Source organism: Malus sylvestris, chromosome 5 (assembly GCF_916048215.2).
Source record: "Malus sylvestris chromosome 5, drMalSylv7.2, whole genome shotgun sequence".
NCBI lineage: Eukaryota > Viridiplantae > Streptophyta > Magnoliopsida > Rosales > Rosaceae > Malus > Malus sylvestris.
In genome coordinates, this window is record NC_062264.1 from 41,766,083 (window position 1) to 41,782,717 (window position 16,635).

The following is a 16,635-nucleotide window of genomic DNA, read 5'->3' on the forward strand; positions in this document are numbered from 1 at the left end:
GATTGGTAAAAGGGTGATCGAAATCAACATGACTCCCTACTTTGCGAGGGCCGAGGGAGGTGGGGGTGGACGTCTTTCATACGCAACCGTACTCTTGTTTCGCAAAGAGACTGTTTACACAACTCGAACCCGTGACCCTCCTGTCACAAAGACGCAACCTTTTTGTAGATTGGTATGGAAATTAAATTATTTTGACCAATCCATATGGCAAGTGAAAGAGAACTTTAATAGAGGTCTCCAATAAATTCGTGGAGACGTGAAGTTGCTAGAAAGCTTTATGTTGCTTTCAGTGGCAGGCAAAGACTCTAATTCCTGCATTAATTTTGTTAATTTGTTAAGAAATTTTCCATGCATTGCCCGTTCTTTTTTGTTGTTTGTTATCTCCAGTTTTCAACTACAAAGATACTATACACACTCTTTTAACTGAAGCTTGGTCAAGTCCTTTCTTTCTTGTTTATAGTTGTAGGATCATGATGCTGATGTTTTGGGTAAGCAATGTACTTACAGAAAAAAATGGGAAAGTAAATTTTGCATGCTTTTTTTTCAGTGATGTCATTCTTATGCCTAGCTTTCCTCATTTATTTATGTCTTTGTATTTTGTTGGTTTGTTGGGGTAGGGGTAGGTCTGAAGGTGATCGACAGTTAAGTACTTTGTATTGGTATGTTTATTTGACAGATAATTGTATGCAGAGGTTATATTCATAAGTCTCAAGTTTTTTGTTCGCCAAAAACAAAAGTTTGAAGTTTTGAAGGCAAAGGATCCTTTTAGTGGGGTATTGACAAAGAGAAATGCCAAAGCTTAAGGGGACTCTCTCAAAAGTGGAATTATGAATTATTTGTCACCTTATATTTTTTGCACAATGTTTTATAATGTTGACGAGAGAATTGATGTTAAACCCTGAGGACAGAGAGTTTATAAAAAGTTCCACTTTGAGAGTTACAAAGAAAAAAGTGAAGTATTACTTAATATTCTAAAAAAAAGAGTTATGAAAATGAAAATTAGAAATGAAGAAGTGCAACATGACATTTTGTAGTGCTTATAATAATTTCAAAAAACGAAGTAAAAGCAAGTCTAACTCCTCGAGTTCTTGTAACAAAAACTTCCAACTTAACAACATTTTAATAATATAACGTAATACATGAACGATATTTTACCTTAAGAATTTGATGATTAGGAGTCGCGGTGGGCTAAGTTGTCACGCTTGTAGTTTATTTTGAAACAAAAGAATATTGAACTAAATGTCAAATTGAAGATAGTCAATCTAAAATTAGAAGAAAAAAAAATCAGCTAATACTCCGGTCTACGGTTATTTCTCATCACTTATAAGTTAGAGGTTTCACGTTCAACTTACATAGATGACGATGACGTGTTGAATTTGTGTTGAGTTCCCTTCATAGTTAGGGGTTGACCCAGCATGTGGCCTATCCCAACTCCCTTCCCTTTAGACTAGAATATCGTTTATCCCAAAAAAAAATTGATGATTTTACTCTAAGAAAACTTCTTGAATAGAGTATAATTCGAGTTGTTCTATGAAAAAATAAAATCTACACGAGCTTTATGAATCAAACATATCAATGCTCAAACTTGATTTGTTTCTTATTGAACCGAATATAGGTTTGACATGTTAATCTTTGACGAGCCAAACACAACCTGAACTTGGTACAAACTCGTAGTGTTTCGAGCCGATTTCCAACCCTATTATATAGAATAAAATGGCTATTAATTAATATCATCCTTGTTTGGATTTGATTCACGGAAATGGAATCTTAGTCCAAATAATGGCCTTCTTTAATTTACAAGGGCTCACATGCAAACCCAGAACACTTGTGGAAGAAGCCCAATTCTTGTTGTAGTGCAGCTGTCCACGGCTTAAAATAAAAGGAAAACTAATGAAAATGGCTTGAAAACTTTGAGTTTTAATGATAAGGACAAAATAAAGGGTAAAGTGAATAGTACCAGGATTGATTTTTTAGTGTAAAAATGTGGTTTTTCGTTAAAGTGAACAGTACCGGGTGCTTTTCGTTAAAGTTCCCAAAAATAAAATTGAGACAGGATTATTAACTAGTGCCACGGTCTACATGTTTCAAGTTTGACTCATATATAGCGATGGATTCATTTATGGATTCGGTTGGCTTTAGGACCACTCAGAAGTTTGAAAAAGCGCATATGAAGACCTTTGAGGATTATCCAATGGTCTGGACATGTGGTGGAAGAGAAATAATCATTATGATTATGCAGATGTTATGCAACAGAAACTTTAAACTAAGAAGAAATATCTAATTTCAGACGAAAGGAACACATAGAAGATCACCATAGTTATGATGTAACCGGTACACGGAGTGATACAGCACGTGTCACTAAACAAATGATGGAATATGTGTGCTAAAAAGTTAATAACTTAAAAAATAAAATTCCCCACCATTTGTTTGATGACACGTGGTGTACCACTTGTATTCCCATCACAACTAAAAAATTTTCCTCTCTTACAAGAGAAGAAAAACAATTATGAAAGGCGAATTGGGATCATGGTATAAAATATCGATGATATCGGAAATATCAGTAGTCCAAAAACATGAAAATTTCGATGGAAATATTGGGATATTATTGTGAACACGGAAAATTCCTGAAACGAAAGAGACAAGAACAACGTGCACCAACAAATATTTGTATTTGATGATTTTGGGTTACAATCTCTCTCAATTTTGGTCCTCTGATTCGATCTCCGTAAGGTGTTGATTTGTGGATGTTTCGTTGATCCAAGGGCCGTCGAGGCTTGATCTTGGATGAACTGTTGGAAGTTTCTTCAAGGGGTCGTGGGCTTGATCTTTGAAGGTGGATTTGAGCGGATCTTCAAGGAGCCGTTGGGGTTTGATGAGTGTTTCTTCAAGGGCCGTTAAGGCTTGATCTTGAATAATGATGATGAACGAGTCTTCAAGGGCTTTTGGGCTTGATCTTGAAGAACAGTGATGAACGGATCTTCAAGGGCTTTTGGGCTTAATCTTGAAGAACGGTTGGATGTGTGTGGATTTGTCGACGTTTGTTGATCCAAAGGGCCGTTGGGGCTTGATCTTGGATGAACGGATGATGAACGAAGAACGAAGAACGCTTCTTCAAGGGCCGTCGGGGCTTGATCTTGAATTGGTGGATGATTGTTGAACCAAAGGGCCGTTGGGGCTTGATCTTGGAAGAACGATGAACGAAGAACACTTTCTTGATTCTTCAGGAACCTGGATGCTTGAGAGCTTCGGAGTTTCAGAGCTTCAGAGCTTCAAGGTGTAATATGAATTCGTTCCCCCTACAAATGAATGAAATGGGCTTGTATTTATAGAATTTTCCAAGGCCTAATTTTGAATATAATATCCCAGATGAAATAAGTCGTTTCTGCCAGGTGTTGACACGTGTCATGTTTGATGACTTTTCCAACTCATTTCAATTTTCGTCGAGTCACACGCTACGTGTAAAATTTATGTAATACATGAGCGTTGACACTTTGATTTATCGGTCAACATTTATTTACTGAAATTTCGATGTCTACAATTATCGATATCGATAAAAATTGAATAAAAAACACGAAAATTGTAAGAAAAACTTGAAAATTTTTATTGAAACTTTGGAGAATGTTTATTTAGTCAATTGTCTATTAATTTATTAAACAAAAAATAGAAGGAAATGCATTACATGATGAATTTAACTGATTTAAGTTGATTATACAGCGAGTTGACAAACACTGTGAGGGTAGAACATATGTAGTAATTAATGAAAAAAAAAGATTAAATATACCATAATCATTTATATATAATGATTTACTATAATATTTTACACTTTATACATTGCATGGTAAGATACATGAGTGATTTAGTACCACATAAGGTTCCTATGAGGTTCAAAATTTTCGCTATCTTCATCATCTCTATGTGTAGAGTAAGTTTATTGTGAAGAGTATTCATCAAATGATAAATCCCCAAAATAGTTTTGCATGTAATTGTTAACATGCTACTCATATAAATATAAATATTTTAGCATATTACCACTAAAACATAGGTGATATATGGTGGTTACGGTGTTGAATGAGTAAAATGGGAAGGGTTCAAATCCCCTTTGTGTTTTTTTTCCTCCCTTTTTTCCCTTTTTTTTCTTTTTTTTTCCTTCCTTTACATCGATATTTTCGATATTTTAGCGATATTATCGACATCAATATTCGTCAATATTGTCGATATTTGTATAATATGTACATGGATATGTTCCGAAATATCCGTGATTCGAAAAAACTTTTTTTTTTCCTTCCTTTACATCGATATTTTAGCGATATTATCGACATCAATATTTTCTGATATTATCGTCAATATTGTCGATATTATCGATATTTCAGACTATGATTGGGATGACGTCTTGGTACTCAATTTAGTAGACTTGGTTAGGGGTGGGTTTGGTACGGTTACCGTACCAAACCCCGTGTACCAATTACCATACCAAACTTTCGGTTTGGTAAAATCTATTACCGTTACCGTACCAAACTTTCGGTATACCAAAGTTCGGTATTGCCAAAAGTTCGGTTGGCATGGTATGGCAATGGTAATTGCCACAAAATTTGTTTTTGTTTTGGGACAAAATTTGTTTTTGTTTTTTTAACCCAATTCAAGGGCAAAACTTTTTTTTTGTACCTTTATCTCATGCATTATAGATTAAATTCATCTATTATTCATCATTCACAATTCACACATATAATAATTCAAATGATGCATCAAGATTCATCATGAAAATTAAGCTTACAATCCAAATAGAAGTTACGAATCAAAACAAATAGAAGTTAACAATCCAAATAGAAATTAAAGTTTCAAACCAAATGAAAATTGGAAATAAACTTCAAAAAGGAGAATTCATTGATCAGTTATTCAAGCTTAAGATGTCGAAACTTTTGGAGGAGGCATTGAACTTGTAGAAGATTGAGTTTGTGTCAAGCCTACATTACAAACAAAGAAAACATATTAATTAGTAGCAAGAAGAATTAAAGTTGAAAACCATTTAATAACAAATTTACTAAAAAAATTAAAGCATATCTTTCTTGTTTTCTCTTCTTCCATTTCCTTGTAAAATTGAAGCATATCTTCCGTTGGTTCCTTGTAGAAGTTTACTTCATATGCCCTAAGCCAACCACTAGTATGCACTAGTGCCTCCATTATTTTAGGAGTCAAGGATACCCTAAAGGGTCCATAATCCTCCTCCCTAGGCTAAATGCATTTTCACTAGCAAAAGTAGCAGTGGGGGTTACAAAGATATTTTGTCTATTTGTGAAAGAATTATGAACTCTTTTGTGTTTGATTTCCACAATTTCAAGAGATCAAAGTCACCAACAACAATGCTAATATAAGTAGGGTTTTATTTTCAAATTATTGGAATATTATAAATATGTGTTATATAGTTATCTATTATATAATTTATAAATTATATATTATATTGTATTATCGGTATGGTACGGTAATACCGTGGTAATGGTATCAATTACCAATACCGTACCATGAAATTTCGGTACGGTACAATACCGTACCATTACCGATTGGTACGAAAAATTTGGCACAAAATCGGTATGGCACGGTTGGCAATTCGGTTGGCACGGCAATTTGGCAAAAAAATCCACCCCTAGACTTGGTAGTGATAGGTCCAGTGGTTCACTACGAAACTAAAACCGTAGCTAATTAACAGTTAACTGTAATAACCAAACCTGCATGCAAAATTGTCTTAACTTAATACAAAACCAATTATCTCCGAACAAAATAACCGCAGCTAAAACAAACTCAAACCTCACTTAGGCTTCGGTTCTAACCTTCACTATCGATCGTTACACCGAACCAAACATTTTAAAAATCTCTCCACTCCCCCAACATTTCTTACCAAATTCAACTTCTCCAACACTTCATTTCAAATTCTAATCTTGAACAAAGACTCAAGCAACCAATTCCGGAAAAGAAAACAGCGTACGTTTAACCTAACATCCGAGGTCTAGAAAACAAAAGAAAATGGTGTCCAAGATTTTGAAGAAAACCGCATTCGACAAAAATCCCATGTCCACCAAGGGGTGTCGTGGCATAAGGCAGCGCCACCGCCGCAACTGCCCCGTTATAAAGGCCGCAGCTGCTGCCTCCTCTATCGTGCTCACCCGCATTGGCTCCAAAGGATTTAAGATCATTCAAAAAACCCAAACCCGAGACGGTGAACCTGAATCCGAATTATCCCGGGAACGCCGTCCGCTCCCGCCACTGACTTCGCCGGAGAAGCGGACCGTGTTTCTCGATCTCGATGAGACACTGGTCCATTCCGTGACGGGCCCGCCGCCCAAGAGATTTGACTTCGTCGTACGGCCTATGATTCGCGGCAAAGTAATGACTTTCTACGTCGTGAAGCGTCCTGGCGTGGACGAGTTTTTGGAGAAATTAGGAAACAAGTACGAGGTGGTGGTGTTCACGGCCGGGTTGCGCGAGTACGCGACGCTGGTGCTCGACCGGCTGGACCGGAAGCGGGTGATTTCGCACCGGCTATTCAGGGACACGTGTACGGAGGTGAATGGGAGGTTCGTGAAGGACCTGGCAATTCAGGGGAGGGACCTGAGCCGGCTGGTGATTGTCGACGACAACCCCAACGCGTACAGCTTCCAGCCGGAGAACGCAATCCCAATCCTGCCGTTTGTGGACGACGTGGCCGACCGGGAGCTGAGGAGGGTGCTGGAGTTCTTCGAGGACGAGGATGCTCGCTGCTGCGACGACATTAGGGACGCTGTGAGGCGGTTTGTTGGGGATGACGAGTCGATGACGTCATCAGACGGCGACTTCGATGGGTTGGAGGTGGCGTTAGAGTTGGAGGAGATGATGGATGCCAAGTGTAAGCTCCCGGTGCTGATGGTTTCATCAAAAGCGCGGGAAATCATGAGTCGACGTGAATTTCACCAGTTTGGGATACCTATTTTAGGGTTTCGGACGAGGATGGTGGTGATGTTCTGTTTGTTTCTGCTACTTCTTCATGTAATGTGCTTTCGCACGGAATCAGTTCACACTTTTTTCTAGTAGTAGTATTGAAATTTAACAAGAGCTTCTTTTAGTTTTGTTTCTAATATATATTGAACCGTGGATTCCGTCTTTTACATTTAAGTTTGAATCGCTTCATCAATGTGTTGAGGAAAAAATATTGAACAAAATCCTAACGCCAAAAATTATAAAAAGATTGAAATACTCCATGATTTTTTTCAAACGATAGACAAATATTTTTGTAAGCATGAGTTTTCTGCAACAAATGAAACAAGAATACGTCTACAGAATAATGAATTTGTGTTAATGAGTTTGGATGGTTATTCTTTACAATACTATTTCTCTGGTTCGATCTCTAGCTAGTATTGAGATTTGATCATGCAATTGATCTTGAATCATGACGATATTTTATCAAGGGTCACCAAAGCTTGATCTTGGACGAAACAAGACTGTTGATGCACAAAACCGGAGGGGTTTTGGAACAACGTAAATCCGACCGTGAATCTGCAAGAAAGTAAAGAACACAAGATGTATCGTGGTTCACCCCAATGTTTGGGCTATTTCCACACTATGTTAATTGTATTTCTCTATATGAATGTATGGATTACAAGCGTGAGGGGGAGTCCCCTAGAGAAAGAGAGCATTTGAGAGAGCTTTTCTGTGAGGATGAGAGCTCTGAATATGAGAGCCTCTGTTTGGGGATATGAGGCTTGAGGATTGTGAGGGTAAAGAGTCCATTTTATAGACTAAGGATTCCTCACTTATTACATATTTGCCCTTTCATTTATTACATAATTACACTTGAGTCCCCCGAGTATTTATACGAGGTTTAAATACGGAGGCCCTAAGTATGGTACAAACAGTAGTCCCCCAAGTCTTCAGTCAAGAGAGTCTTTTGGTTGGAGACTTGAAATTCAGTCCATGTGTGGGCCGAACTAACTAGATGTCGTCTAGAACTGATACTCGATATGAGGCGGTGCCCAATCTGAAATGATGCTCAACTAGAAGTAACACATGTTGCGAGGCTGTTTTTCTTGTGGCTTATGTTGCCTTGGTTGGCTCGGCTTGTGGCGTTGAAGGTGAGGGAGTCCCTTTTATAGAATAAGGGCTCGCTCCTCAATACATAAATGGTGGCCTAGAGTTTATGCTCGCGGCGAGGCGGTTGTTCAGCAGACGGCGATGCTCTCTAATGATGGTGAGGGAGTCCCTTTTATAGAATAAGGGCTTGTTCCTCAATACATAAGTGATGGGCTAGAGTTGATGCTCGCGGCGAGGCGGTTGCTCAGCAGGCGGTGATGCTCTCTAATGATGGTGAGGGAATCCCTTTTATAGAATAAGGGCTTGCTCTTCAATACATAAGTGATGGGTTATGAGTGATGTTAGCAGCGAGGCGGTTGCTTAGCAGGCGGCGATGCTCTCTAATGATGGTGAGGGAGTCCCTTTTATAAAATAAGGGCTCGCTCTTCAATACATAAGTGATGGGCTAAGAGTTTCTCTCTAATGAAGGTAAGTGATTCCCTTTTATAAAATAAGGGTTAGCTCCTCAATACATAAGTGATGGGCTAGGTCCCCCAATTATTTTTCATGAGGCCCAGTTGCGGAAGCCCAATATATGGTACATAGTGTAGTCCCTCAAGTCTTCAGTCAATAGAGTCTGTTGGCTGGAGACTTCAAATTGAATCCATGTATGGGCCGAAGTGGTGGTTGTTTGAAGGCAGTATTTGTATACCATGTGCTGAAGCTTTATAAGTGAAGCTTTGCAAGAGAAGCTTTGAAGCTGGAGCTTTTGTAAATGAAGTTTTTTAAGCTGGAGCTCTCGAAGCTGGAGCTCTGTAAATGAAGCTTTCGAAGCTAATTGACATGAGTGATACTCATGAATGTTTATGTTGATTGATATAAGTGATGCTCATGAATGTTGACATGAATGATGGTCATGAATGTTTATGTATGATTGACATGAGTGATGCTCATGAATGTTTATGTATGATTGACATGAGTGATGCTCATGTATAATTTTGGAGTACTATATGTATTTTTGATCACCTGGTTAGTGATAATAGCGGCAGGCTGCCGAATAATTTTTAGAGTATTGGACGTATTTTGATCACCTGGTTGGTGATAATAGTGGCAGGCTGCCAAATAATTTGGAGTACTGCACGTACTTTTGATTACCTGGTTGGTGATAATAGCGGCAGGCTACCGAATAATTTTGGAGTATTGGACGTACTTTTGATCACCTGGTTGGTGATAATAGCGGTAGGCTGCCGAATAATGTTGGAGTACTGGACATACTCTTTTTTTTTGGCATGTTGCCTTTTTTACACATCAGTATAACTATACAATAATTGCTCTAGTTTGCATAAGACAACTTAATAAAATATTCATGAATGACAATGGGTATGGGTGTGCCATGTTTTCCACTTCCTTTCCTGCAACTTTCAAAACGTCAGGGTTGGCAGAGCCCATCTGCACAATTGAAGGGAATTTGAGCTTTTGCTTTTACTTTCTCTTTTCCACCGTACCTCTCTCTGTCGCTCCACCTCCAGACATACTCACCTACAGACTTGCTTTTGCTTTTTCTTTTCACTTTCTGCTTTTTCAGAAAATGATTTCACAGGGCTACCACCCTGCAAAGAAGATGCAGGGATGGGTTACTGAGCTTTCTGAATTATTGTTTATCATGCCTCATATGGTGAAACTGAGTGGAGTTTTGGTTCGAGGAGAGCCCGGGGCCTGAGTGTCGAGAAGGGTCTCGGGGAGCTTGAGGAAGTGATTAAGAAGCAGTAAACTGAAAACTTGCCGCCTAATCAGAATCGCCTCTCTCCTTCAGTAGTAATCTGTGTGTTAGACCCGAACAACTCTTCAAAACTACTTGAAGCACCATCTTTGTTTCCCTTAAAGACAAAATTGTCGAGATTGACTCCAACCAAATCTGGTAATTTAGGCAGATTGAGGGTCTCATTTGAGAGATCAGTCTCAATTTTCTCTGGCCTGGAGGTCCATTTTATTTTAAAATTTAAGAGATCAGACAGACTTAACTCATCATTCCATGCAGTATGTCCTCTGTTTAATTCATTTACTCCAATAGGTAAATCCACTATCTCCGATCCACTTAAGCTCAGGGACTGGAGCAGCTACCGGTACCCAAAAGTATCACGAAAATTGATGGGGTCATGAGGGAAGTCCTTGCAGAGTTCTCTGCCGTAGAAGACACAGGTCAGCGTCTAAACGCCCCTCAGCAACCGCCATTTGCAATGCTTGCACCTCAGGTACGGCGGCGATGAATCCAACTCCACCAGGGTTTCTTCGACCAAAGGCAGATTGGGCAACGGCGTGTCGTCTGGGTCGTAGGACGACATGTTCGCTTCTTTCCGAAGCGAGATCTGCACCTGCTTTATCACATTCATCAGGATTTCCATCGCCACTTTCAGGGTTGGTGGCTGTCGATGTATGTGGTGGAATAGGGCGGTTAAGTGATGAGGGATTCAAGGTTAGGGCTCTGTTGGTTGCCATGGTTGTTGGAAATTTCTGGTTTTTTTTATTATTTCTTTTCCTTAGTTTTCAAGGGATTTGAGTAAAAGTTTTGAACTTTTAAATGGGTTTTCTAAAATCTGAAATGGGTTTTGCTTAAAATTGAAGAGAAATGATTGGAGTGGGAGTGAGAGATGTGGTGGGTTTATAGTTAAGAGAGTAGAGAGAGAGTGAGAGACGAGGTGGCTCCGTGGGTTTTCTAGGAAAGCTTTGGGTTCTTAGTTTCTGCAGATTCACGGTGGAGTGTGGTGAAATCTCACGGTGGTGAGAAAAAAAAAAGAACCGACATAGTTTTTCGTGTCGATTCCCACAGACGGCGCCAAATGTTGATGCACAAAATCGGAAGGGTCTTGGAATAACGTAAATCCGACCGTGAATCTACAAGAAAGTAAAGAACACAAGATGTATCGTGGTTCACCCCAATGTTTGGGCTACGTCCACACTGATGTTGATTGTATTTCTCTGTATAAATGTATGGATTACAAGCGTGAGGGAGAGTCCCCCCCAGAGAAATAGAGGGTTTGAGAGAGCTTCTCTGTGAGGATGAGAGCTCTGAATATGAGAGCCTCTGTTTGGGGATATGAGGCTTGAGGATTGTGAGGGTGAGGAGTCCTTTTTATAGACTAAGGGCTCCTCACTTATTACATATTTGCCCCTTCATTTATTACATAATTACACTTGAGTCCCCCGATTATTTATACAAGGTCTAAATACGAAGGCCCTAAGTATGGTACAAACAAAGACCACGAGCAATTTCACGTGGTGGGTGGTCTTAGGCCTTAGTGTGGATGAACTAGCACGTATCTTGTTGTGCTTGTTGATTCTCTACGAGTTTGATGAAAAACATGAGTGTTTGGGTGGTTGGTATTTGCTTTGGCTAGAGAGCTTTCTGGTTTTCTCCGAAGGTTTGGTCTTGTTTTGTTTCTCTTATGTCTGTTTTCTTGAAAATGAGCCTAGTATTTAGAGGCAAGCGATTGAGTCTTAGTTTAGAATCTCAATCCCAATCCCAATCCGTAATTTGTGGAATTGATCTCCTTATTTGATTTAGTTTGAGCTAATTATTTAATTAAATCATAATCTTTAATTTAGGAAATTAAACCATAATTGATATAATTTGTCAAAGTAGAGTTAATTAGTCCCTTCTTGAATTTGATTTAATTTAGTTTATAGACTAATTGATTTAATGTTATCATTAACTAAATTAAAATCAGTAGTTTAAGGAATTAAACCATAATTAAGAGATTTGATCAAGTAGCGCTAATTTGCTCTCTTTTTTTACTTATTTTGATTTGTTTAACGGATGCCTTAGATGCCAATATGTGTCACTCTTGATGACGCATATGGCTTTGATGAGTCACATGCAATATGTGCAATTTGGCGAGACTCATAGTGTGTGCCACATAATCCGGCCCTAGAAGTCAAAATTTAATTCGTTGGTGAACATTTATTTTATTAAAATTTCGATGTCTAAAATTAGATACATTAGTATCATCAACGAGAGTATTGAAAACCCATATTGGTTCTCAATCAACCCCAATGAGATACACCTTTCTCTTTGAAAACATAAGCAGCCACCTTGTTGCAGCGGTGCTTCACTTTCGAGGAGATTACTTGAATATAATGGACTGCAAGTGATAATTGCTCAAAAATGCATGTCTAATGCGCTTTTAGTATACGGTATATCCATGCAAGTCGAATTAATTTTCTTTTGATTTGTACGTATACATTAATTATAATGCTAGTAAAAAAAAAAGGATAATTGCAATACATTATCACCCAACAACTACAGAAGCTTCCTCTTCAAAAACAAGAACAAATAAGAAGGTTCTCAAGGGCTACTCAGTACAACAGTCTAGCAGTATTCCTCTTCATTTATAAGTGAGAGGTTATAGGTTCAATTATCATCAAAAGATAAATTTGAACTACATTATTATTAGTCTATTGTGAAGCTAAGTACACCTTCTTTAATGCAATAAGAAGAAACCTGGCAGCCAGCCGATCCCCCCGAACCAACAACCGCCACTCCCACTCAAAACAAACAGACTTAGCCTCAGCTTCGGATCCGAACCTACACTTGACGACCGTTACACCGAAGCTAAAGTTTAAAAAACTCCCCCAAACCACCGTTTTATTTCAAACCTCCAATCTCTCTCTCTCTCTCTGTATATTTCTGTTTCTCTCTCTCTTGATTTCTCTGATCAAGATTTCAAAGAAGCAATTGGGAAAGCAAGAAATTGAATTTTGAGGAAATGGTGTCCAAGATTGTGAAGAAGAGCGCCAACAGGCGACGCAATCGCGGAAAGTCCTCCGCCAAGAAGGCTGCAGTCGAGGTCTCCTCCGCCGTGTTGGCCTCCCTCTTCACTTGCCCGCGCCGCCTCGTCAAGCTTTTCGCGAAACTTGCGCGAATTGGCACCCCGAACCGCCACAAGGGCTTCAAGATCCTCAAGAAAGCCCAAGTCCATGAGGCGGAGCCGGAATCCGAACCCGGATCGGGAAACCCACTCTGCCGCAAGCTCTCGTTCGAGCCGCCGCTTCCGCCGCTTTTCTATCCGGAGACGATGACGGTGATTCTCGATCTGGATGAGACCTTGGTGCACGCACAGGCCGACCCGCCTCCGGAGAAGTTCGATTTCATAGTGCGGCCGAAGATCGACGGAATCGAGATGAATTTTTATGTTCTTAAGCGGCCCGGAGTGGACGAGTTGTTGGAGAAGTTAGGGGCGATGTACGAGGTGGTGGTGTTCACGGCAGGGTTGAGAGAGTACGCGTCGCTGGTGCTGGACCGGTTGGACAGGAAACGGTCGATTTCGCACCGGCTCTATCGGGACTCGTGTAAAGAAGTGGACGGGAAGTTCGTGAAGGACTTGTCCGGGCTGGGGAGAGACTTGAGCCGGGTGGTGATTGTGGACGACAATCCCAATTCGTACATCTTTCAACCGGAGAATGCTGTTCCGGTCCGACCGTTTGTGGATGACATGGCGGACCGGGAGCTGGGGACGTTGGTGGAGTTCTTCGAAGGGTTGGATTGTGAGGACATGAGGGACGCTGTGAAGAAATTTGTTGGCTGCGGCGGCGGAGGCGGAGGCGACGGCGGTGGATCAAAAGACGGCAAAGCAGTGTGATTTTCATTTGGCTCAATGGGATTTCTTTTTCTTTTTCTGATGAAGTTGAACAGGCAATGTTCAATTTTTTTTTGGAATTTTAAGGGAAAGTGAAAAAAAAAAAGTGAAAAAAGAGGCTCATCTTATTTCACCAGATTTGATTTGATTTGATTTGTAAACTCAGCTCTCAGTTCAGTTGCTCAATTAATTATATGTAGCTTGATTTCGTGTATGCAGTTGTTCGCAGCTGAATTTAAAACTTTTTTCAGTTTGAATTTAAAAGCTTTTTTTTTCCGTTCGCCAAAAGCCTCAATTCCCCACCAGCTACTTCACTCCCTGCCATCGATTTCCATGGCTGCCTTCCCCCTGAAAAATCACCTCCAATGTCATCAGAAAATGATCTCCTCCTTCAAAAATTAATATGCACCATTAACATCCAGCAATCGTTCATCTACAAAAATGGAGTCGTGCCGATTTCAACGCTCTGAAAGCCGAGAAAGCGAGCGTCAAGAAAGGTGCAAACACCACTGAAGCATCTGTAAGATTACGAGTATGGAGTAGAACTGGCTATGGAGTTTGAGAATTGTGATTCAATTGATTGAATCTTTATCCTTGTTAAAGTTATATTCTTACAGCACCGGCTTAGCCTAACTCGGCCTCCGCGTCGTCTTCCTCCGTTGGACTCACTAATTTCCCTGCGCCATGAAAATTCCCGCGTCCACCTCGTTCACCTCTCATGCGTCGTTTAAAGCCCTCCTCTTTGTCTTCCTCTGGCAGACTGGGACGTCTTCAATTCCTACCCCTGATCGTAATAAGGACACTTCAAATAAAACAACGCCACTGGCGACGGTAGAAAATCAGAGACGGCGGCATTCCTAACTCAGCTGTCAAAAACCTATACAAATGGCAAGTTTTGAGTTGAAGTATTTCTCCGATAGGAATCCCCTTCGTGTGTTTCGGGCTAACGCATTTCCCGCAGTGTTTTGGTAGCAAAATCCTTCACTGTTCTCTCGTTGCAATGATTTGGTATAACAGAAGATAATGTCTTTGAGGGTAAGGGCCAAAGCAGAGGATCTAATAAGCTTCGTTCGAGCAAACGAATCTCTACTCGTTTTTGTTCTCCTTGTTCTTAGGATGCAGCTCTACAACCAGAAGCCAATCTACTGATGACAAGCAAACAAAGCTAAGATAAATAACCCTCAAACATCATCTCCGGGCGGGGAGCTGTGAAAAGTGAAAACCTAAGGTTCCGAAACATGATTGCCCTACACTTGAAGGGGTCTTTTGTATAGCAAAGTCCTTGAGTAATTTATCTTCCTAATCTGCAAAATATGTCTCAAACTCTTTCTAAGTATAACGTTATCTTACCACTAAATCTTCCTTATTATCCGAAGAGTAGCGACTTCCACACTCGCATTTTCTCCGCTTGCACTCGTCCCCTTGTCTTTACGCTTTGATTCTCCTTTCGTTTACTCAATTACCAAAGCGTAAAAACACGATGGACGAGTGCAAATCGATAAAATGAGAGTGCGAAAATCGCCACCAATCCTAATTCTTTAGCGAGCAAAACCACAATCTTGTAATCCACAACAATCACAATTTGTCAATTTCAATCACATCCCATCAAGATTCAGATCTTCAATTGAAGAACAGAAGCAATTTCATTCCACAAACACAACGTTTACAAATCACAAGATGCAGTTGCACGATTCAGTACTCAACTCAACAAATGAAACTATTAGATTAAAGCCGAAAAGATATGAAAAGCCGCAGACACTTCAATCAATCAACTCAAAGCTTACTGACGATTTCTGCCAAGTCGGGAGTAGTCAATTTTGCAAGTGAAGACCTGAAGTGGCAGCCGCAAAGCCTCGAGCTTGGGGAAGCACATGTCGTTGAGGACGTCGCTGCGGCACCACCGGCACTTGGGGTTGCGGGAGCACTGCGATTCCGAACACATGTCGTTGCAGTTCTGGATCTGACTCTGATTGCCGCCGCTGTTCCTCCTTTGGGTGCCCGACAGGTCGCGATCCGGACGGATCCGAGAGTCCGATCCGTGGCAGGAGCTGTAGAGAGTAGCTAAGAGTAGCAGGACGAGGATCAAGGTTGCTGCTTTAGAACTAGGACTAGGGGACTCGGTTGCCATTGACGGCTTTTCAGACAAGGCGGTTCGTCTCTGCCGGTTCTGTCGCGGGGATGTTCGAATGCTGACTTGGCGAGCTATGAGTAATTTATTCAAGACTAAGGCTCGAAAGTGGTGGTTGGAACTTGGAACACAAAATATGATATAAATAAATAAATAAAGGAACTAAAAAAATATTCACTGTTTATTAACCTTGTGGTTAGATGAAAGTTGTTTTGATTGAATCTCACGTCAAAAAAAGAATGAACGTAATATGTGTTTTATTTATATATAATAGGGTTCCGATTTTGATACAATTCTTCTAATTATTCTTTATAATACAATACTATAAACAGTTAAAACTACTTTTTATATTGCTTTTAGTTTTGTGTTGAAATTATAACTTCTTTCAAAATTATTATTTGTATTATTTACATGTACTCTTATTAAGACCTTATCTAAAAGTTTAGAGTCTGTAATTAAAGTGGTTATACGCATTTATTTTTATGCAGTTGGATATAAGGAAAACTAATTAAAAAAGCTTGAAAATTTTGAGTTTTAACAATAATGATAAAATTTTGAGTTTCATGAACCAGTCACTGATCTTTTTCTCTATTAAATCAACAAGATCCCATATGACTTGATTCCATGATTCTCCCATTCATCAGGTAATTTTCCATATCAAGATCCACCTCTTCCTCCATCATGGGAAGCGAAGCCCAAGCTTTGGGTATGCATTTATTAAACCCAGTCACTGATGACATTTATTATATAATGTCAATAACGACAGTGACGCCACCCTTTCAATCCATGATGGAGTCAAGGCCGAGGAGAAGTTCGAGATGTCCGGGACGGTCCCCGACC

General features: G+C 39.9%; 2 protein-coding genes across 2 annotated transcripts; both read left to right on the forward strand.

The window, feature by feature from the left end:
* Positions 1-6,009: 6,009 nt before the first annotated feature.
* On the forward strand, positions 6,010-7,090 carry LOC126623997 (uncharacterized). Its single transcript, XM_050292984.1, has one exon. It carries the CDS (start codon positions 6,016-6,018, stop codon positions 7,054-7,056), a length of 1,041 nt encoding a protein of 346 aa, XP_050148941.1. The 5' UTR covers positions 6,010-6,015; the 3' UTR covers positions 7,057-7,090.
* A 5,599-nt stretch (positions 7,091-12,689) lies between these two features.
* LOC126624800 (uncharacterized) lies at positions 12,690-13,881 on the forward strand. The gene has a single exon (XM_050293911.1). It carries the CDS (start codon positions 12,798-12,800, stop codon positions 13,668-13,670), a length of 873 nt encoding a protein of 290 aa, XP_050149868.1. The 5' UTR covers positions 12,690-12,797; the 3' UTR covers positions 13,671-13,881.
* The last annotated feature ends 2,754 nt before the right edge of the window (positions 13,882-16,635 follow it).

Coding starts and splice junctions, on each gene's coding strand:
- LOC126623997 (XM_050292984.1), top strand. CDS start 6,016: ATGGTGTCCAAGATTTTGAAGAAAACCGCATTCGACAAAAATCCCATG.
- LOC126624800 (XM_050293911.1), top strand. CDS start 12,798: ATGGTGTCCAAGATTGTGAAGAAGAGCGCCAACAGGCGACGCAATCGC.